Raw genomic sequence first — 24,888 nt, 5'->3', positions numbered from 1 at the left:
AGCTGTATAAACAGGCTAAAATGCAGTCGCTAAGCAGTAAATAATCAAAAAGCCAGAAAAAAATACTTAAATCAGTTATAGCAAATACAGTTATAACAAATGCTCTGAAATATACTGTATATTTCCAAAATGTTTGAGAAGGACAGTCAGAACACAAGAAGGTTCAGGCGAAAGAAAAAAAAAAAGTTTTGTTTTACTTTTTGAAAGGGAAAAAGGAGGAACAGAAGGCCTTATCAAATGTTCTCTCTGTATTAAGCAGAATGAGCTAATGACACTAGACTGGGAGGTGTGTCACAGTAGGGGCGGGCAACTGCAAAGCCACCAAGTATAAGAGCAAGACACCAGCAGGGAGCGAGGGTGGGACAAAATAGCCTACAGACAGCAAGCACTAGAGAGACAAATGAAAGTTTTTAAACAGATAAGGATTTGTGAAGATACTGAATAGACAAAGTGCTTTATATATATTAAATTGTAAAAACAGTAATCTGTAAAAATAATCAAAAAATCAAGATACTTATATTTTGTAGCTCAGTTGCAGTCAACAACCTCTCTAGTCTGCACTGTGTGCAAAAGACAGAAACTTTTTTTTTTTTTTTTTTACAAGAACACAAAAGAACCAGCCCCCACTAGCCAAGAGATAATTACACAGAGGAGATGTTGACTCAAACCCTGCACCTTGTGTTTGTAAGGCAAACACCTTAACCATTAAATGCTATAAGAATGTCATTTGGTCTTAATTAATGTGAAAAAACAATCTTCAAAGCAGGAAAGCTGCAGCACCAATACATCAGCCTGGGACAGGAATGTGATATAAAACAACTTTAGCAAGAGGGTGTGTATAAACATTTGGGAAATGATTAAGGTTAAACAATAAAACAAACAAAAAAAATAAAACTTAGGAATATTTTGGAAGACTAAAATTAATACTGAAAACAGCTCTGACATCCAGGAATAAGTCCAAGCTAAAAACCAATTTGCTCTTCCTGTCTTAACTTAGTTTTGGAGTGACTGACTGACCCCAAAAAGTACTGGTTCAGTTGGAAAGGAAAACAAGAAAAATGCTTCATGCTTGTCCAATGATTTATAAAAAGCAGTGTATACCAAAACTATATATTCCCCATTCTGAAGGGGGTACGAGCCTCCTTGAAATTGACTGCATGTACAGATATGCAATTGTAGGACTGCATACGTACCTGCTGACCTCACAAGACCCAAACATAGTGAAAGTTTTAAAACATGAGCAGAATAAGTCTAAGATGACTGCCCTGCTTAATTTAGCAAAAGTGTATCAGTGTCAAGCAGGAATGGAAATCAAACCAGAAGTAGATAAAAATTAGGCAGCAACTGAGTGTGCCAAAAAAACAAAAGAAAGAATATAAGGTGAAGGATAAGATGAAAAAATAAGAAATGTAGAAAATACGTAAATATAATATCAAGTACAGAAATCTCTTAACCTCATGTCAATCAGGTTTGAATGCAGGAATGGTTAAGGAGAGGTACATTTAAACCATGAGATAAGAGGTTACTATTGGTGACCCAAGACAGTGGACTACATACAAGCTGGTTCCACTGAACATGTAGGAGAAAGACAAATATAGGTTTTCTAAAACGGAACCGGAAATAGTCATACATCTTGTTGCTGGTTGCGATATACTAATGGCAGAAGGTCTATATACTGAAAGGCATAATAATGTGGCACGACTGTTGCACTGGGGATTGTGTAAACATTATAATACTGAAGTAACTGAAAAACATTGGAAACATGTAAGAAAAGGATGAAGTTTATATCACACGGTATCACCCATTACCAATAGCTCAAAAAACAGATGCGAGAAAACCAGACATAGTAATCCATGAAAAGAAGACAAAAGTAGCACTGATCATTGATATTGCTACACCTAGTGACTACAGTATCTTATGTACAGAGAGAGACAAAGTCATAACACACCAGGATTTGCAGGCAGAAATGAGGGCAATGTGGAAGAAGGATATCCAGACAATTCCAACAGTAGTGGGAGCAAAGGGTCTTTATTACTGATATATGTTAACGCTGTATGAAATGCAAAAGCTGTCGATTCTTGGCACATTGTGGGTGCTGCAAAGAGCACTTCTGGCTAACATCTAAGGCTGAAACAATAATTTCATGAGCTTTAATCATACTTTGACTTAGAAATGGGGTCCATTCCATTAGGATATTAGAAGCCAAAGACTTGGAGAAATTAAAGAAGAAAAAAAAAATCCTGGGATATTATTACTGCCAATCAAAGCAGTGTTCTTTGGCCTTAGACAGAACAGTGAGGGACCTGGGTACTTTTCCGTTATCAGGGCAACAATTTTAATGAGTGCTTGTAATCTTAGCAAACGCTCTCAATGATCTAATACTCAGCACTTAAGGCCCCTGATATATGTTGGCATGAATGTTAACACCAACCAGAACCTGAGAAAGAAAGTCTTCCTTCCTTACAATTATTACACTCCACATATTTTATGGCTTTGCTTACGCTAACCTGGTACATTCCCGAAATTGTCAACTTATTTTTCTAAGATACGTCTGTGGTGCCATGAAGAGGCAGTGGTGGTTGTTTTTGTTAGTTTTGGGGAGTTGGGGGTGCAATCCAGTTACTGAGGTCCGAAAAGTACACTTTTTCCTTGCCATTAATTTTGCACCTCCTGAATCACAGACAAACCTTAAAGTATTCATGGACAAAAGCAAACCTCAAGGACACATTTTAAATATTGGTTGTAATAACACAATAAAGGGATTTGAATTAGGTATATTTTCTGAAGCAGACCAATTCCTTAAATACAACTTCTGCCATTATTATTTCAAGCTGATCCACCACTTTTCCGTAAATTAATTCTCAGTTTTAGGGTGGATAACAGCAACATTTGGAGTCAAAATCACGATCATCACTGAAAAACAGGGGATAGTTCAGAGTAGTATATGCTATTTATTTCAGGACAAGATCCCACGGAATGGGTGTGTCCGGAAACATATTGCTGAATCCATTTTCAAAAATTTAAGTTTCAGTCCCAATTCAAAATCATGAAAAAGATGGAAGGTACCGGGGTTCATGATTACGGGGGATTTTATATTGAAATTAATAACGACAGTGTTAACATCTCTCTTCGGGAAATGGATGAAAAGAGGCTCTAATACAGAGCATTATTTTGTGACTAGTGCAGTCCTTGCTCTTTTACCACAAAAAGCTACAACTTTGATTCAGGACATAACAAAATGCGTGCATTAGAACTGTTGCCCCGATGATTTTCTTTTGTTTATTATACAACCTATTTATACTGGGATTCCACTGGGGTGGCTTGTTTTGGAGGCTGTCCTTTTTTTGGGGGGGTAGGTACAGCTGTTTCTATGCAGCTATTTTAAAGTTAAAACAAGGCAGACCAATAGAAATTCTCTCTCAAATCCCCCACACTTACATCACATACTGTTCTTCACGGATCCTGTCTGTTTCATGGTCAACTCTGTGCTTCTTTCCTTTTCAGACTCCATAACCTATCCTAGCATTGTGACATTCTACACCCTTCCCTGCCCACTGTTTGCATTTATTCATTTCCATGTTGTGTTACAACACCATTAAGATCTCCTTTCAAAACAGACACATACGCAACAATATATACAGTATTCTTGTGCTGCAAATGTAAGGGAGAGACTTTTACCACGTGTACTCCAGTGACTGCCTTTTTTGTCCCCCCCCCCCATTTGAATTCTCAGAATCTTCGATAATTATCTACACATCATGTCCAAGTGCAGTCCAAACTGAACAAATAAGGTCTTTCATTCTAGTCCTCTTTTCCCTTCCTTCTAGCACCCTTTATCAATTCCACCTTCTGTTTTAGCCATTGTAGTCACTGAAATAGTGAGATAAGGCCTCTCTCCATTACGCTACTGGTAGTGTCTCCCTTCTCACAGCTACTCTGCCTTCCTCTCCTTTGTCCATCACTAGCATTTATCATGTGATTCGCAGGACATGTAGTGCTTTTGTGGGTCAGCCACTGTCCATGTGTCTCCATTTAAAAGCATCCTAACGGATGCTGGATACAGTAACCTCCACCTAACCCCTTTCTTTTTGCACAACTTGATGGCAGGGGCAAAAGAGCTTCTTTTTCTGTATGCCTCATACAAATAAATAGTCTTGATCTACAAAGAATCTCTTATCCCTTACCATTAATGCAGTCCCTGGTGCCCACACCTTTGGTAATATCCTTTCCTTCATCTCATATGACAGAAGTCTTACTATTACTGGCCTTGGATTCTTGCTGAGATCTGCATCAAGTCTCCATGCCATCTGGTATGCTCTATTTTAATTTCTGTTTCTGCAATTCTAGTCCAACTATTCCAAAGTTCTATTAGTTTACAATTACAGTTCATTCTTGCCCACTTTTCTGGTATTCTAATTATCTTCAGTTTCTTGTGTCTGGCACTATCTTCCAAATCAACTAGCTTCTGACCTGTCCAACCCACTTAAGAATCTACTGCTTCCATTCTTGCCTACAGTCCACATTTTCATCAAATAAATTCTGTACAACTGTGGCAGGGTCATTTAATCAGCATAGTACCGCCTCTATTTTTTCCTCTGGATCAGAAGCTTCTCTTACTGCTTATTACAGATCTTTCCATTTCCACATCGCCAATAACACTAGTTCTCCCTGCTCTTTCTAGTTTCACACCACATCCCTATCTTTTGGTCTACTTTCAGCTATCCTTCCCCTGCCACTTTTTTTTACATTATTTTTTTGTATACTGTTTTACATTTCTCTTTTTTTCTATTGGGCAAACTGCAAATTTGAGTAACTTTTACAGAACAGACTTCAAGTCCTGCGGACACACATCTGATCATACAGCAGCCATAGCAGAAATCTGACCAAGTCACATCTTCTATTACAACTATAAATCTATACTACTTCGTTTATTTATATTACAACAATAAACAGTTTATAGTACTTCAATTTATTTATACTTGTTTACCAGGGTACTGCACTGATCAATACTGACCAATTTCAGGGTCAGCCTGGGTACAATCCATTCTCCTATTCTTTTTCTACAGCCTTTTCTATGACACCCTGGGATAACAGACTTTGTCTGTAGAGGCATAAGGTGTTGCTGGTACTCTGCAACAAGTGGAATTTTTTTCTTCTTCTTGAAATGTACACCATAGCCCTGCTTTATTTTATTCAGGATGGACCTACCCTGTGATATAGCCTCCCCTTGTTTCATAAAAAAATTGTTATGGCTAGGCTTGTATAGGACCTAGGGCCGATAGCCTAGTACCAACCTATGAATCTATAAAAAAACAGCTAGCCTTCTATCCTTGAATAAGTTGGAAACATAGAAGGGGTGCAGGGAGAGGATTGGGTTGGAGTAAAGTTTTGAGGCTGGGGAGAGAAGTAACCATTGCTGAGTTATAGCTGCTCCCTCTCTGTCATGGCACTGAGGCCCTACAGGCTCTCCCTTCTGGTCAGCCTGCCACCCCCCCCCCCCTTTTTTTTTTTTGCTGTAGTAGCCTATCTTTCCTTTTTGTGGTTTAGTCATCTCCTATATATGGTATAAGGGCCAGTCTTTATTTTCAGAATTTATGATATAACTTGAATGGAGAATGAAATAACATTTAACCAATTGTATAGTTTCACACTTTTTTTATTCACTTTCTTAGACACTTTCTGCTGGCAGGCCATAGAGAAAATCATTATTCAAAATATATTCATTTGCTTGAAAAACTCAAAATACTGAAACCAAAAATGTTAAAAAAAAACAATCCAATATGGTGGTGTGGGTTCAAGCAGTCTTGTTCTCCCCACACCCCTGCAAATTATATATAGTGACTCCGGGATCGCAGAACAGTGGGGACAGCGCACATTCCCATTTTCAACATTGAGTTTTCAACATTTTAGTTTTCGATATTTTGAGTTTTTCAACAAAATGAATGTATTTCCCATTATCCAATCAGATATCAAACAGCTATACTTTGACATACTCTGTTAGGGACTCAGTCCTAAGTGAGGCATATCTCCTAACCAAAAAACACAAGCACAGCATAGTTGACTATAAAACAAAACAAACAAAAGACATAGATCCACACATCCAAATGGCTGAAATGTGAAACATTTTAAAAGTAAGCACTTTCATTCTGTACCATATTACACTCAGAACTTCATCAGACTTAAAAAAACTCCATACAATTCACTAAACATTTAAATGATTCCACATACCATCAATTAACCAATCAAAATTAAACCTCAAACAAAGCCCTCACTCCAATTGGTCGATAGTAAAATGTTCAGCTCCTTACATAATCCAACACTTAAATCAAATATATTAATAATTTTATAAATAAAACAATTATAAAATTAACTGGCACCACATTCTTTTACTATGTTTCAACTTGTTCTTCTTTAAAAAAAAAAAAGAACACTAAATTCACAATGTCATTGAGACCTGGAGCACGATCTGCTCTGAGCCTAACCCGCCAAAGTGTTTTTCTACGTTCTAAAAGATTTTCATCACCACCACAAAAATCTGCAAAAACTATGCTATCAATCACATGAAACAAACTTTTTAAAATCTTTGTACACTAAAACTGTGCTTAGCTAATGAGTAATTGAGATCCTTTATGTGAATAGCCTGTAAGTGTTCCTATATTATTTTCTTTAACTGTTGACTTGTCTTACCCACTTAAAAAGCAGTGCAGGATTGACAAGTCGCAATGTAAATTTCAAAAGTTGATTTATATGTCTAGCCTTGCCCAGATGTTACAATATAAATTCGGTAAATAAATGTTGCTACTGTTACACACTAGCAGACACTGATTACAAGCCCCACAACAATATGTACCAAACACAAAACTACTCTGTGTTCCTTGAGATGGTTTCTCTTCTAGAATGGACTTGATATTGTTCACTTTCTTATAAGTGAATAACGGCCTGGTTCCGACAATTTACTAGGTCAGTATTTCCCATTATGATTTTCCAATTTTCTATAATAATAATATCTTTAATGATGAATATATAATTTATAATAGGAGCGGGGATCACTAGCCTATAAGGAATCTGATTGATCCTACCAACTTCCTGGTTGCAATGTAGGACTAATGAGTGGTCTAAACCACAGATGCTCAGGATTGGCCGAGCTTTCCCTTTTCTGAGCAATGACACTTCAGCACTGATTGCATTTAGCCAATTGGAACTATAGCCCTTTCAACAACAACAAAAAAAAATAACGTAAAATCATACTCGCTCTCTTGTAAATTGTATCGTTACTAGTGAGCCTGCTTAAACGAACTAACTGACCTTTGACTATTCCCTTTGACATGCATAGGATGTGAACTGTTTTTATGCAAATACTGGTTAACAAATGATTGTTTCCTAAAAATTATACTTTCAAAACAAAGATTCTCGATATCCAAACTAATGTTGATGTCCAAAAAATTAATGTTGCTACCAAATTCTCTCCTAGTAAATTTAAGAAAATCAGTGCCAAGGCTCAGCGAAGCTACAAATGTGAGGTATTCATAGCAGGAACCATTCCGCACAAAGAAAAGATCATCTCTGTAACATCTATAAATTCGATCTTACTTAAACAAGGGATTTTCTTTGATGCTCTTCTGCTCCCAACTAGCTGTTTATCTCCTAACCAGTGACCCTATTGCAGCTGCCCTGCAGGATGCATCAACTGCATCATATCCATATTTGATGGACTGCATGGAAACCAGAGCAGCATGGCTATATAATTCAAGCCTCACTCATTTCAAGTCCTTATACTCAAATCTACTCTGTGTTCTGTCTCAACAGGCCAGAGAGGGATTCCTCATACTTTAACGCGAGACTGGCAGCTGTGAGCCATAACAGCCTGGGTACAGAGGTTTCATCTTTTCCCCCAAAATGGACAAGTTTACTCTACTTCTTTAAGGGATAGGAAATCCCTGAATACAGCCACATTTGACCCCGTGCTAGAATTCATAGACATAACTGCTGGATTAGCAACTGGGCTCTTCTATAGATGCTTGTGTATTCATGGACCTTATAAAATCAGTCTATCCTCCTCAGACAAGGGGGCTGGAAGTCAGATGGGAAAGAGGTAAATTAAAAATGCATCATCCAGGGCTTCTAGTGCAGGACAAATGGCTACAGGTTTTGTTTCTAGGAGGACCAGATAACTTCTGTATCAGATCGGTGCCCGAGAAAAATCTACTGCTCTCCATCTGAAAATATCTTTCATAATATGAAGGGTATCTTCAAACCAAACATCTTCAAGTGGCAAGGCAGAGGGGACAGGGTATCCGCAGGTGGCAAGGCACAGGACAGGGTATCCCAGAGGATAAGGTGTCATCAGTCAGACTGCAGACATAATAGGAGACATTTGGTTAACATAATCCAATTCTTCCATCTGTGAGTCCTTCTGGGAAGGAAGCTTCCATCTTTTAGCAGGAACCACCTCTGACACTTGTGATATACAGTGTCTGGCTAACTGATTTTAAAAAAATCAAAGAGCCAGCATGAAGAAATCTTGTGAAGGCACCTCTATGAGGAAGGGGAGGGAGGGAGTGAAGGCCCATTCAGCTGACTGATGTGCTTTCAGGTTAAGGGGTCTTGATCCCATGCATGGTACATGAGGGGATGCTAAGACTCTGACCCAGTCTCATTCAATCTCCTCCTGTATAAACAATGTGGCTGCACTGATAACATGTGTCACAACCAGAAACTCCCCAGGACTGACTACTGGCAGAGAGGCACAGGCTTTGCATCTTTCCTTTTTGACCCCCACCCCCCCAAACTTATGGAACTTGGGCACTTTTCCCCAGGATGGAAAAGTCACTGCTTTTTATTTACTTCAATTACCCCCTCCCCAAAGCTGGTTCCTGCAGCATCCAGCTTGCTATTTGAAACCGGGTTGTTTAGGGTGGAGTCGAGGCTTTGTATCTCTAAGCTATGGAGCCACCAGCTGCAATCATGACAAAAGATTCACCATTTTTTCGAAAATATGTCAACTCCTTTGCTTAATTATTGTAAAACAGCCAGTCCACTGGTACCCCAGATTCAATGACACACCTATGATTATATGGGGAAGATGATAAATTGACACTGTTCCATCTCCAGCTGGATGGCAGGGAGCAGAATCTACCATCCTGTTGCTTACTGGCAGATGAGAAGCAAAACTGAAGCATTCCAAAAATTCAAAATCTTTAAGGATGCATCATACAGCATAGCCAAGTATGCTCAAGGCAGACTACAGCACAATTGTACATACAAAAGGACAAAAAACAAGCCAAAAAAAGAAAAAATAAAGATGACATTTCTCTTCCTAAAGAGTTTGCTCTCTGCCTTTTTCTGTTAGCTCACAGGAGAAGTGTAACAAAACTGAGGTGTGTCAAATCTTTCCCAGTATCCACCTCAGATACTCCGACCAAACAGTGAGACATCATATGGTTGAGTGACAGGCAACATGGGGAGAAAGCAACAGTCATCAAGGGAGCTGGAAGACAGACTGTGAAGTCCATAAAGTAGAACCAGAGGCAGCTATCAATGAGAAGCTTATCCTAATAAAACAATATAAAAAAATAATCCTAACACTCTACTTTGGATACCATATTGAAGGATTTTTTCGATACCTGGAACATTTTGGCTATAAATGATAAAAACATTGTTTTGTTTACTGGTCTCTCGACCAATAATATAATTCTAAAACACTGGATAAATTCATTGGCTTACTAGGTTGCAGAACAGAAAGGCAGCCAGTAAGCCTAAAGAATTAATTTATGACATAACTCTGAAATTCAAAATGTCCATACCTCCAGTATCCTTTCGTCATCAAGTTCACTGAAGACAGTGCCATTAATCTGATTGGGCTTTAGGGCTGTCCAGTTGAATACAGGAAGCCGGAACTTAGTTTTAATTGGCTTCTTGATTCGAATTGCTGGAAAAAGAAACATACAAACCACATTTACTGACAACTGAAACCAAATGCATACATCTGTACAGATTATATAAACTGTAAATCATATGCAGCCATATCCAAACCCCAAAGCAGAAGCTCATTGGCAAGTCAATTTCCAACACAAAATTTGAAATTCCAGGCACCCATACCTCTCAACCTCTTAGCGCAAGAATTCTTTACAAAGCCAAAAATAATGGGGGAAGAAAGGCATAAAACCACAGACAGATTTTAAATATTACATTTTATGTTATAAAGTTGCTAAAATAACAGGTTTTGAATTAGCTTGTATTTTCTGCAGACTATGAAGTCTGAAATTCAAATGTATATTAATTAGTGGCTTTAATCCTCAGTGATTTGCCAGAAAACCACAAATTATATAAAGAACTGACCAAAAACATGAGCCAAAACTCTGGGTATTCTACAAAATTCTGACAGCTGAGAGGTACTGCATGCACCCACAATTGCAACTCAATAATGTGCAAGTACAACAAAAATATAGAAAAAGCATAACAGAACACTTTTGCAAAACCAAACAAACCAGCAATTAAAACAAAAATATTGAAACTTTACCCAATATCTTTTAATGAGGAAAACGAAATATATAAATTTAGGCTGTACAGCATCTCAGCACAAGACCTGGCATAAATTCAAATGCATAGTGTCAGCCTTTAAGTTTTTTTCTTGTTTAACTCAGATATTTTTTTACAGCTTCTTCATAAATTCATTTGCACCTTTACGATACAACAGCAGATGTGTGCAAAGTATTAGCATAAAAGACATGCTGTCATACTGTGTTTTTCTTCACTAATTGTGGATATCTAATGCTGAATATACTCTTGATGCAAACAGTGACTTGCACTGCAACAGAATACTCAGTTTTACAATAAAATCAAAACTGAGAGAAATAAACTAAACAACCAGCTACCCTGTTGCAGCAGAGAAAAACATTTAATTATTAGAATCATTTTGCTAAGTAACTATAACTCTTCTGTACTACCAATATGTTCAACAGTGCTTGAACAGCTCCATGTCAGGCAAATGGATCATTGACTTCATCCTAGGTAACCTGGACTTGATTGGCAGCCAAGGCCCTGGAGGAGCTAGCTGAGGAATGATGGAGTAAGGGGCTGATCCTGGCAATCCCTTCCCAGGGACAGCACCACTTAGGGGAAGACAATGACGTAGAATCCATGTACAAAGGTAGTATTTGAGGACATAATCCCAGCAAAAGTGACTGCAGTGTACCCTAATAAAGTACAGCAGATGGGTACAAGCAGACACTGCAGTTCTTCCGCCAAACAACAAAGGAAGGGAGCTAGCATCATAAAAAATTCTAACCATGGTATATAGCTGTAATTCCCGTATATGGTCTCCCTGCTCTAGCATCTCTGCATGCAGAGAAGCAAGCAGGAATGAAAGAGCACTACAATGGACGGGGAGGAAGACAGGAGTCAGAGAGACATAAAAACACTAGAGCAAGAACCTGAAAGTGCAATTGTAGTGCTGCTGATCAACAACATGCAGGCATCCTCCTTCCAGGTCTGATGAACAGTAAAATGTAATATAACCAGTAATAGCTTCACTACTATTGAGAATCCCAACATTCATGATACAAGTCTATCTCACTCAGATGACCGCCATCTTACTCCGATTAGTCAACTTATTTTACTGTTTACTTACTTAACTTTTGGTTATAACTGCATGAGTGGGTTGGTCTATAATTTAATGTATTTAACTGTTTCTTAAACAAGTGACTAGACAGGTCTATAGACAGTTCACAAAACAATGTTACATATTTAAAGAAAATCACAGCAGTCTTTCGGTGGATGAGATATGTTAGCATTTCACAACACCAGCAATGATTTGGTTCATTCATCACCTGATACAGATGACGGCCACTCTGTAGTTCTCATACAAAATAAAAAGAAATTATGTACTTACCATAACATTCCATCTGTGATGTCCATTTTCAGTCTTCCTCTACGTATGTGATCGGATCCAGTACTCTGATCCAACTCGGCAGTTATTCTAGCTCTTGGTCACTGCCAAACTCTCGAGCTCCTTCCCTACCTATAATGCACCACCTATAATGCACCACCCCTAATATCCCTCAGATCTTGTCTACAGCTTGACATGAAGACCATAAAGAATTGTCATAATCTGAGTTCAACATATGGGACATGTGGTGCCCCAACAATCTCATTCCGCTAGAATTCACTTGTGATAAATGGAGTTGATGGAGGGTGGGGAGTTGAGGAAGAATGAAAGTGGACAACAGAAATGGAACATTATGTTAAGTACATAACTTCTTTATCTGATGTCAATTTTTATTCTTTTTCAATGTACGGGATAGAGTCTATCTAAATTCCTGGTTGGATTCTTCCCCCCGGCTATAATATACTTCGCCATGATAGATTAGAAAAGAAAAGAGGTGGAGTGGCTCTAGTCTATCATAGCTCCTTAACCATAACACCCTACCCCCAAACCTGTCCCCCTCTTTCGGTAACATGGAACTGCTCTAATCATCACTAAAGATAAAGAAAACCAAACAACTAGTCATAGCAGTTCTATACATTCCCCCTGGCCATAACATCCCTACTCTGGAAGATTTTCTATCCTGGACTACCCACAACATATCACAAGAAACCATCATTCTTGGTGATGCTAATACTAATTGGCAAAATGTATCTTCCAACTCCCCTGAGAATAGCATTAACTTGTATAGATATAGCCATCTTATAAACACCCCCACCAGTGTGCTTAAAAAACAACAAGGATCCATTTTGGATTGAATCTTAGTTTCAGACCCTCACAAATACTCTAATACTAACACCCTCCCTGACACCTTAAGTAATTACTCACCTGCCTTCACCTATAGATCTCACACTCGTATTCTTAAACCCCATTCTTACCGTATGTCCAGAAACAACTTTTTCTCAATCTGCTTTAGTAGACTCATTAAAAGCCCTAAACTGGACTCCACTCAAATTTCTATCTTTTGGAGAAGCTTGTAAACTACTTTTCTAAAGTCTTCCTCGATACTCTAAATTCTCTAGACCCTATTCGCTACAAAAGGACAAAATGTAACCAAGCTCCATGGCTTACAAATTCAACCAAAAACGTACTTCTCTCCAGAGACTTAGCCTGGAAAGAATGGCACAAGAACAAAAACCAAGTTTATGAAACTATCTATAGACAACTCCAAAATAAAGCTAAAAAAAACTCTACTTCTCTTAACAACTCTCTAGCCATAAACATAACCCTAAAAATTTGTGGAAATCTGTTTCCAAGCTCCTAAATCCAGGTACTCCTCAAAACCCATCTCCTTTTCTAGATAAGGACCCACAACATATAGTTCACATTTTTGACTCCCACTTTATTGAGACCATTCTTAAACTTGTAAAACAACCCTCACCAGCTATAAACAGCAACTCAAACTCTAAAAACAAGAAGTTATGTACTCACCATAACGTTCCATGTTTGTTGTCCTTCATCTCACCTTCCTTCTTGCTATTTGGGTTCTGAGCCAATCCTCGTCTCTGACTCGGCCGTATACTATAGCTCGAGAGCTTTTACTGTCTCGAGGCTAGCCCATATCCCAACATGCCAAGCAGTAGTTACCCAGATCTCGTTTGTGAAAACCCAGCACTAGACTATGCAGGAAGAAAAATTTACTCTACATCTACATACAAGAGAACACCTGTATATAAAGGTGTAAACAATCAGCAAAAGAAGGAAGGGGAGACTAGGACTAACCAAATGGTATGGTACAAAGGAAACTCAGCCAATGTAACCAATAAAAGGAATTCCCCTCAATCCTCCAGGAAGGGGGAAGGAGGGTGGGATGCAAGAAGGAAGGTTAGATGAAGGACAACAAACATGGAACGTTATGGTGAGTACATAACTTCTTTATGTTATGTTATCCAAAATCTTGCCTTCATTCTTGCTATTTGAGACCGCGTCCCCAGCACCTATCTCTTGGGTGGCTCACTAGAAAAAACTTTTCAGGACCGTGGAGCCAAAGGATGCCCTGTTCTGGGAAGCCACATCTACTTTGTGATGAGTGATAAAGGCATGAGGATTAGCCCATGTAGCTGTTGCACAGATCAAATCCAGAGGCAGTCTGGCTTGAAAAGCAACAGAGGTAGCCAAGACCCTAGTTGAGTGTCCTTTAATTTTCCCTGGAAGTTTTTTATTGGGCAAACTGTATATGTAGATTATAGTGTCTTAAAGCCACTTAGGCACTTTTGAAATTGAGCAACCTTTCTTGTTCTCTGCAAAGGATATGAACAGTTGGTCAGATTTTCTGAAATCCTTGATCCTGTGTAAATAAAAACGTAACTGTCTATGAACGCCCAATTGATGGAGCTTATACTCTGCCTTGTTGCCATGATTGGGGAAGAATACAGGAAGCTCTGTGGATTGATTCAAATTGTACTCTGAGGAGACCTTAGGCAAGAAAGAGGGGTTGGTTCTAAGAAAAACTCTGTCTTTGTGGAAAATCAAGTACAGGGGACTAACAGATAAGGCCTGTAATTCTGAAGCCCTCTTGGCTGAGGTAATGGTGGTTAAGAAAAGGGTCTTCCATGACAGAAATTTCAGTGGACAAGAAGCAGATGGCTCAAAGGGAAGAAGAATCAGAGCCTCTAACGCTAAATTTAGATCCGGGGAGGGGGGGGGGTTCTGTTATTGGAGGTCTTAAAGAGTAGTACCTTTTAGGAATGCTTTACATACGCTATGGGACATAATGTTGGAGGCCATTTCTCTCACATGGAAATTAGAAATGGCAGCCATCTGAACCTGGATAGTAGCTGCCGCTACTCCTTGCTCAAAGGTTTCAGTAAGAAATTCGAGAATCTTTGAAATGGGTGCAGTAAACAGATCAGTCTTGTTTTTGTTTACCCAACAAGAGAACCTCTTCCATTTACTAGCATAAAGTTTCCTTGTAGTGGGCTTATGAGAGGAAATCAAAATGTGTTGAACTGCCGGAGAAACATCAAGAAGCCTGGCTAAGACCGGAAGTGGAGAAACCAAGCTGTCAGATTGAGAGTTTGAATGGAAGGATGGAGATTACCAGACTAATGCATCAGGAGATCTGGAACTGGGTCCAGGATCGAAGGCTCCCCCTGCAGATGAGGCCAAAGGAATGGGAACCATATCTGACAAAGCCAGTAAGGGGCAATGAGGATTAACTTGTAACCCAACAACTGATTTCTGAAGAACCTTGGGGATCAGGGGAAATGGTGGAAAGGCGTAAAGCAGTCCCGGGGGCCAATCGTGAACAAGTGCTTCCCTAGATGACTGTCCCGGTGGTGGGACTAGGGCAAAGTAACTGCTGCATTTGTTGTTGAGGGGGGCAAACAGATTGCAGCATGGTTGGCCCCATTTGCAAAAAATCAAGTCCGCAACCTCCTGTTTCAGGGACCACTTGTGAGGCATCAGAATAGCCCTGCTGAGCTTGTCCGCTATCACACTGGTTTTCCCCGGGATGTGCATTGCAACCAGAAAGCATTGGGAAGACATTGCCCATTGCCATACTCGTAGAGCCTCTCAACACAAGGGATAAGACCTAGTTCCACCCTGTTTGTTGATGTACCATACCACCGACATATTGTCAGTCTGAATTGCTATAGTCCCTGTAGGTAGAGAGTCTTGAAGTGATTGCAATGCCAATAGCACCGCTCTAATCTTTAGGACATTGATGTGCAAGTGGTACTTGTGTTCCTGCCAAGTCCCTTGAACAGTCTGTCCCAGATAATGCCCTCCTTACCCTATTTGGGAAGCATCCATGGTCACTGTGGCTAAGGGTTGGGGGCTTAGAAATGGTCTGCCCATTGAGATCAGAGGGGAGTGAAGCCACCATGCTAAGTACTTCTTGCAAGACTCCGTGATCCAAATCTGATGTGACATTGGTAAATCCTGGAAAGATCACTGAGAAAAAAGGAGACGCTGCAGAATTATCATGTGGAAGCGTGCCATAGGTACCAGAGTAATTGCTGCAGCCATCGAACTTAAGACTTTGAGGACAAACCTTGCCTGGACTCTTGTTTGCCATGAGGACTGAAACTTGACAAATGGTTAACACCCTTTCTTGAGGCAGTTTTGCTATCATGGCTCTTTTGTCTAAATCTGCCCCTATAAATGTAATATACTGACAAGGCAACAATGCAGACTTTTCGTAGTTTATGGTGATGCCTAGTTGTGTACAAGTGTGAATAGTGGAGTCCCATGCCTCGATCAGTTGATGCTTGGTGGTGGCAGTACAGAGCCAGTCGTCTAGATATGGAAACACCCAGAATCCTAGACACCTTAGGTGAGCCGTGACTACTGCCGTGCATTTGAACACCCTGGGGGCTGTGGTGAGAACAAAGAGCAAAACTCTGAACTGGTAATGACTTGCTCCCAGCCGGAAGCATAGATACCTCCTGAATCGCCTGTCCATTTTTATGTGGTAGTACGCATCCTTGAGATCAACAGAGCACATCCAATTGCCCTGACCCAAAAAGGGAAGAATGGACTGCAGTCTTACCATCCGGAACTTTGTTCTCTTGACTGATTTGTTCAGTTTACTGAGACCCAAAATGCGCCTCCAGTTCCCTATCTTTTTTGGAACTAAAAAGAACCTTGAGTAAGTGCCGGATTCTATTTGATCTGCGGGGACTTTTTTGATGGCTCTTTTTTCTAGCAACTTTTGAACTTCTAGGTTTGCTTGATCCCGAAGACTGGGTGGAACATCTGGGATTGACTGTTTTCTTGTAAGGGGTGGTTGGGAGAAGGGAATTTTGCAAACCCTGGATATTACTGATAGTACCCATGTATCTTCCATGATTGTTTGGAAGGGAGCGGAAAAACATTGTGATCCTTGATAAATCGATTTATTTAGATAAAATGTTTTCTATGTTGGCTGACAGGGAGACATATCTCCCTATTTCTAATTGTATTTTAAATTATTTAATCAGAAAAGTACATGCTGGTTTATATGATTTACTGTTAACTATGGTCATAGATAATGAGCTTTATTTGTATTTACTAGTTGATAAGCCCCTTGTTCCCTCTTTCAGGGGCCTCCCAAAGATTCACAAAGATGTGAAGAATCCGTCTTTAAGACCTATTGTATCTAGTCGCGGATGGTTGACAGAACCCTCATCCATCTACTTAGATAAATTGCTTAAACCCTTTGTCTCAGAGGTGCAACATGTTCTTAGTGATACACCACATTTTTTGGAGAAGTTAGCTATTCATGGCAAATCTTCTCCTTTTAACATCCTTAGTCTTCTAGTTACACTGGATGTGAAGTCGTTGTTTACATCAATACCCAACGATGTTGGCATGGAACATGTTCGAGCATTTTTAACCAAGAAAAAAACATCTATCAACATCATCAATAAGTGTATGTCACTCCTTGAAATTGTTCTTGAGAACAATGTTCTTTGTTATGAAGACAAATATTATTTACAAACGAAAGGGGTGGCGATGGGCACCCCGTGTGCCAATGCCTATGCCAACTTGGTATTGGCACAATGGGAAGACCAATATGTTTTGAATACTAGCCTTGACCATAATAAACATCTCAGATACTACAATAGGTTTGTAGATGATGTTTTTTTGCTTTGGGAAGGCACCATTGAGCAATTGCTAAGCTTTGTGAATTACTTAAATGAGACAACTGATTTTTTATGTTTTGAATGCAACTATTCTATTGATGCCATTGAGTTTTTGGATGTTAAGATCAGTAAGGGAGCTACCAGCTTTGAAACGGAGCTTTTCAGGAAACCATGTTGGAGGAATAATCTCCTTCATCGGGCCAGCATGCATCCCAGGCATGTACACCGGAATTTAGTGAGGAACCAAACATTAAGGGTATCTAAGTTGACATCTCAAGACAGTGTTTTTGACCATCATAAATCAGTACTAGCTAGGAATTTTATATCTACGGGTTACAACCAGACACATGTACATGCAGAAATTGCAAGAGGTGACCTTTACAGGGAGAACATAGGGGCACCATTGATAAATAGAATACATCCTCATGAATCTACTAGAAAAGTCAGTAATTCAACAACTACGAATAGGATAGTTATTCCCTTCACCAACAGGAACCATCATGTGATGGATGTCCTTAACAGAAATTGGAGGCTACTAATGGTTGATGAACGGATAAAGAGCTTGGTTGATGAGAGACCTAGAGTAGCATACAGAAATATGCTGTCTCTCAAAAGGTTACTTTGCTATGATAGAGCCCGCCAGACAACTAGAAATTTACACAGAACAGGCACGTTCAGTTGCAAAACATGCAATCAGTGCAAATATATATCTTGCTCTGATAGTTTTGTTCATCCTGCAACAAGACGTTTTTACACGTTCAGGCAATATGCGGATTGTAGATCCATCAACCTGGTTTATGTTGCCATTTGTCAAACCTGCAGTATTTTCTACGTAGGTATGACAACAAGATCGTTAAGGGAACGCATAAGGGAACACCTATATGCTGTCAACAAGGCCAATACCACCAATGCCCTAGCTAGACATATCATAGAGAAAGGCTGTTCCCATAGCTTTAAGTTTCAAGTTTTGGAATTACTATCCACTACTAGCAGATTAGGCAATGTTAGGAACACTACAGAAGAAAGGGAGGCCAAATGGATATTGAAATTACAAGCACATAAGTTTGGCCTAAATGACAGAGTGACGTTGAAGCCATTTCTAATAAGTAGACCACTTCGACATTAATTTCATATTGTTAACCGACATGACTAGTTTTTAAAATTGTCATCAAGTTTTTACTTGCTTGTTTGTTTCAATTAGTCAGGTGTATATGTTTGAGCATTAGAGCTCTGATTTGTTGTTTTTAATTGGGAAGTGACATCAGAATATGTATTTAATGGGATTTATGTTTAGTGCTTTTATGTCTGATAAAGCGTTTGTTATAACGCGAAAGCGCTTACTTTACAGCTGTTTTATTGTTTTATACAATAAATGTGTTTTTACTACATCAAGGAGAAGATTTTTATTTACGTTTTGCAGCATATGGTGCACCTTCTTGTCTTTTCATTTGCACAAGTGCCGGATTCTATTTGATCTGCGGGGACTTTTTGGATGGCTCTTTTTTCTAGCAACTTTTGAACTTCTAGGTTTGCTTGATCCCGAAGACTGGGTGGAACATCTGGGATTGACTGTTTTCTTGTAAGGGGTGGTTGGGAGAAGGGAATCTTGCAAACCCTGGATATTACTGATAGTACCCATGTATCTTCCATGATTGTTTGCCAGGCTTTTGGGTACAAGAATAATCTGCCCTCAACTGCCTCCAGAGGTGGACAGTCGGGCCTCCTTTCAGGAGCACTGGAAGGGCCTGCCAGAGAAAATCTCTGTCAGGCCTGATTCTACAGACCCTCCTTGCCTCAAGATTGGGGTCTCTCGTTATTATTTCCCCCTCTGCCCCTGGGGGAAAAATCTCCATGTGTGTCAGGCGAAACTCCCTGAGATTTCCGGAACCACATCTTCCCACTCTTCTGACCTTTGGGGTAAGGTCTACAGGGAGCGGAAAAACATACTCCCACGGCAGATAGTTTTGCCATCCCATTCACACCTGGTAAGAGTCTCTTCTACCTGAGGCCCAAACAGCAATGGGCCTTCAAAGGGGGTGTTGGTAAAGGAGGACTTGAAGGGCTCTGCAAATTGACAAAGGCGCATTCAGGAGTGCCTACGCAAGACAACTCCTGTACCTGTTGCCCTACTCACTCCATCTGCTGTGTAAGAGATCAGTCGCATGGAAGTAACTACAGAAGTCAAGGTCACAAGCTGTGAAGCCACCTTGCCCGCAGCTCCTTCAGCTGTAGCATCCTGTAGTTATCTCCAAACTCCTTTAGGAGATCCCTCTGAAGGCGTGTAAAGTGGGACAAAAATTCAGCGACCTAAGGCTACAGGCCGCAGAAAAAAACATACGCTTCCCATACCTGTCCATCATACGGGACTCTTGGTTCGGCGGATGGACAGAAGATGATTCTGCTAGTTATTTCTTGGTGGCTCCTGCTACCACCATAGCATCAACAAGCGCACCCTTTGATAGAAAAAGATAATCTGGAGCAGTTATGAATTTATTGGACCTCCTCGGAACTGGTTCCATAGTCTCTGGAGAGCTCCATGGCTTCCTACTCATTAGGGCCAGGAGCGGGTCAAAAGGTGGAAACACCCAAGAGGTGGAGGGTCAGGAACCAAATGCAGTCAGGTACAAAGTCCCATCCTCAGAAGGGGCAAGGGATTTCCAGCCACCCATCTAAGGATTTCCAGGATGTCTGAAAGAGAGACATCCTCAGAGGGGAACCATGGGGAATCCCTCCGAGTCCTCCAAGTCCGTGTCTGAAGTGAGGGGACTCAGGGGAGCCCAAATGCTTCCTCTTGCATTTTTTCTTCCGAAGGACATCCTCTGAGGGGTGCGCTGGGGAGGTTTCAAAAGAGGTGGGGGTCACCCAATGGGGCATCCTTGAGCATGGGTTCCCTACGCTTGGGGGGTTCTGAGGCAGACACTGGCACTGAAGGAGAAGGAGCCAATGGAGCTGAGGGTGCAGCAGTCTCAGAGAACAGAATGCTCCACCTTGAAGGCATTGCGTTCCCAGCCCGAAAGAGTCCCTGGCTCCGAAGAGACCGGGGATCTCCTCCAAACAGAGGTCGATGGCTCCGAGGCCGATGTAGGAGCCGAGCTCACCTGTGCTGAGAGGGAGAGCGGGGTCTGACAAGGGTCCAATGCCACTTCTCTCCCTTAGAGCCGACGAGAGAGCATCGACCCGCAGATCCCTCAACAGACTGAGATAACAAGGAGATCGGAGTGGTAGTCGGAACTGAAAGACCGATGGTAATCAGAACTGACAGTTCCACGACGACTTCCATGCACTCCGGCTCTGAACTCAAGGGAGTCGGAGGAGGAATCGATAATGGTGTGGGTTGGACTGTCAGCACCACTTCCTTCTGGGCTGGGCTCGATAATCTAGCTAATGCTGGTGTCTTGAGAAGCCTCTTCACCACCCTCTCCACATCATCATCCGAAAGACTCCTGGATAACCAAGAGGAATGGGTGGAAGACCAATGACTGCCTGCCACAGATTGTATAAGCAGAGACTGTGGAACAGAATGCACCGGTTCTAGAGAGGTAGACCTGGTTCTCTTGCGAGTCCTGACTGGCTCCGAGACTACTGCTGGAGCCACCGGAGAGGGAGCTTTGTCGGAACCAACACTCGGATCAGACAAACTCCAAGTTTTGTTCTTTTCTTTGGATGGCTCCGAAATCGGGGCTGATGAGGACGATGGCATAACGGACTTATCTTGTTTTTTGACTGGCTGAGTAACCTCAGACAAAGCATCAAAGGGGCTCTTCAATAAGCCTCGCAGAATTAACTTATTTTTTCTCTCCTGCAGGACCCAAGAACTAAAGGCATGACATATAAAGCACAAGTCCTGCAGGTGGAGAGCCCCTAAGCAATAAACACAACTTGTGTGCCCATCCGTAAGGGACATCTTTTGGCAACACGAGTCACACTTTTTAAAACCTGAAGGTTTTGTCTCTCTGTTGGAATCCTTAGACATGCTATCAGCTAAGTACACCAAGAAAAAAGACAGTAACAATAAAACTGCTAATACTATAAACTATAACTTTTTTTTTTTTTTTTTTTAAAGAAGAGGAAGAATGGAAGGGAAAGAGCCTAAACTAAAAACGGCTAACTCCCCCAACCAAGGAGAGCCGCTAACTTAAGCAGCTGCTTCTGTAAAAGTAAAGAAGAGAGAGAAGAGAAAAAAAGAAGCCCTTTAAGTAAAATGCGGGGCTGAAAGGACAAGAACCCTATACTATAAAAAAGGGTTCACAAGGACAAGGAAGGCCTAAAGAAAAACGACGGCCACAATAATCACAAAAACAGCAGCAGAAAGGTATGAAAATGCGCTAATCTAAGTAGAAAACACTAACTCTCTAAATTTCAGAAAACTAACACTATATTTTCCAAGTTAGAAATTAGTAAAGAAAAACACTTAGCCTAAGCCAGTATGAGCAATCTCGATGCTGCAAGTGGCAAACGAGATCTGGGTAGCTACCGCTAGGCATGTTGGGATAGGGGCTAGCCTCGAGCTATAATATACGGCCGAGTTGGAGCCGAGGATCAGCTCTGAACCCAAATAGCAAGAACGAAGGCAAGATAGGGACAACATAACATTTAACACTACAAATCCCAATCAAGTGAAACCCACCTTAGACCACACTCCTCACATAATTAACAATAGCAACCTCCCAGAGGCTCCCACATTCTCTTTAAAAGCTGTACCCACCTCTCTAATACAACAGCTATTATCTAAACTTAACCCGTGTGCCCTCTCTGCTGACAACCTACCCTCTGAATACCATAAACTCAGCACAGAGACCATAGCCTATCTCGTTAGTATATTAATTAGCAGATCTATCACTGAATCAAGTCTCTCAGCTCTGGAATATATCCATCATAACTCCACTTCATAAAGGTGGTAATACCAATGATTAATCCAATTACCGTCCAATCTCCATTCTGTCACCTTTATCTAAGATACTCGAAAAATGTGTACAAACTCAACTACTTAAACACCTTATTAATAATAACCTACTCGCCTCATCCCAACATGGCTTTTGACCAGCTCACAGTAACAGCCCTACTTTCTTTTTCTGACACTGTGAATAAAGCTATGGACGCTGGTCTCTTAGCATCAGTGGTCTTACTGGAGCTGTCCACAGTGTCACATGCCAAGTTATTACAACAACAATCAACAATAGAATGCTCCACCCACACTCTATCTGGTTGAAAAACTGCCTAGACAAAAGACAACAATTTGTGAGATGGCAAAATACTCTGTCTGGCTACCTGACTAATAATACAGGGGTTCCCCAAGGTTCCATTCTTGGACCACTACTTTTCAATGTGTTTATAATCTCTATACACCCTCCCTTCACAGCTCAAGCATCCAGTAAGCAGATGATTCAACTATCATATCCTCTTCTAGCAATTTCCCATATCTTCAAAAAAATTGCACAAAACGCATTCACTTCAATAGAAACATGCCTCAACAATGCACAATTACTTCTGAACCCTAAAAAATACAAATTACCTTCTCGTCCAAGCCAGTACCTCAGGATTTTAAAATCTTTTCCCAAAACATGAAACAGAAGTTGTGTACTCTGCAAAACTTCTAGGTGTCACCACAGATAATAAACTCTCACTTGAACAGCACATACTCAATGCAATAAAAAAACACGTTTTAAATTAGGCAGACTTTACAGGCAAATTACATATATAGATTCATCCACAAGACTAAGACTTGTAAAATCTCTCCTTCTCTATGGCTCCCCAGTTTTCACAAATCTTAACACATTCCTTAGTAATAAATTACAATCATGCTACTACAAAATAGCCAAATTCGCCTGCGGTCTTCATAACCGAGCACACCACGGCCATGCCATTCAAATACTGAACTGGCTGAACTTCCCCCATTACCTTCAGTACACCCAATTCACCACTGCTCATAAATTAGCATTCCATCCTGAAAACTGCCCCACAGTGGCAGACATCATACAAACCTACACCTCCTCCAGTGACTTAAGATCCTCTAACAGACAACTTCTTTGTGTCGCCAAACCCAACAAGGGATCTGGACAAAATCTATATTCTTATGCCATAGCAAAACTATGGAATGACCTACCCCCCCCCCTCTATCACACTTCTTGATTCTCTGAACACATTCAAACATACCCTAAGAAATCGCTTTCTCAAAATCCAAACCTGCCTCTGTCCTCAAATAAACCTTCTTACACCCTTCCTAGTGCCCTGCTGCTTCTACTTACTTCTCTTCATAACTACCTTTTAAACTCTGCTTTATATCTTCTGTAACTACTCTACCCTCTCTCCTTTTCCAAAAAAAATGATATTTAAATTTGTACTGATGTAGTTATTAGGCATTATCCAATATTGTCTTCCTGCAAGTGTATTAAATTCCTTATTACTGTATTTGTTGTACTTAGACTATATACATTTCTCCTTGTTGTAAAACTGTAATTTTGAAAGTACAAAAGCACAGATACACGACTGCCAGTACACGTAGAAATATTTAATTAATAATAGGTAAGCACTTTCACACATATAATTGTGCTTCTTCAGACCAAAAAATGAACAAAAAACAGCACATTATATACAGGTTCAAAAGCCAGTAAAACAATCAATGACATCATTAATTGAACTTCATTAAAAATACTTGGTTTAAAAACTATTTAGAGAGACTGCATGTACCTTTAAAACAGGCTTGATAGAAACCTTTCCATTCAAGCCTGGAAATTTATCAGCCTGCATATTTATTATCCAATGTAATTCCTTACTTTCAGTGAAATTTCATATGTCACCACCCCTATTATTAACTTGAATCAAATCTATTACCACAAATACAAAAGTATGTAAAATTCCCATTTCAATGAAATGCTTGGCTAGTGCATTACGCAGATCCCCTGTGTTCATACAATATGAATGTTCCCTCATTCTTTCCATCAAGGACCTATTGGTTTTTCCAATATAGAAATAAGTACCAGCACAGCAACAAGCTAAACAAATTAAATTCCTCGTTCTACAAGTGGCCCGTAAATTAAATCTATACTCATAATTTGTAACTGGATGTCTAAATCTTCTTCTTCTTTCGGCTTTTTCCCAGTTAGGGGTCGCCACAGCGGATCACCTTGTCCGCACATTGAATGGCAGTGGAGTTTTACGGTGTCGAGTTGCCAGCCCGGTGCCCAACCTTCCACAGAAGGCACACTCACACACACACACCTAGGGCCAATTTAGAGTGTCCAATCCACCGGCAGCATGTCTTTGGGATGTGGGAGGAAACCGGAGCACCCGGAGGAAACCCACGCGACCACAGGGAGGACATGCAGACTCCGCACA

At 40.4% G+C, this 24,888-nt stretch overlaps 1 protein-coding gene across 1 annotated transcript in view; it reads right to left on the bottom strand.

The window, feature by feature from the left end:
* The window catches only part of FMNL3 (formin like 3), a 1,635,345-nt gene that overhangs the window by 437,698 nt on the left and 1,172,759 nt on the right, over positions 1–24,888 (bottom strand). Inside the window, exon 15 of the mRNA XM_044082195.1 lies at positions 9,804–9,928. Coding sequence (XP_043938130.1) covers positions 9,804–9,928 — 125 coding nt within the window. The remainder of the gene's footprint in view (positions 1–9,803; positions 9,929–24,888) is intronic.

The sequence above is a fragment of the Protopterus annectens genome, chromosome 9.part0, assembly GCF_019279795.1.
Source record: "Protopterus annectens isolate FY-2018-M chromosome 9.part0, PAN1.0, whole genome shotgun sequence".
Lineage (NCBI taxonomy): Eukaryota > Metazoa > Chordata > Ceratodontiformes > Protopteridae > Protopterus > Protopterus annectens.
The sequence above is the reverse complement of the archived record's forward strand: the minus strand, read 5'-3'. Positions and strand labels throughout refer to the sequence as shown.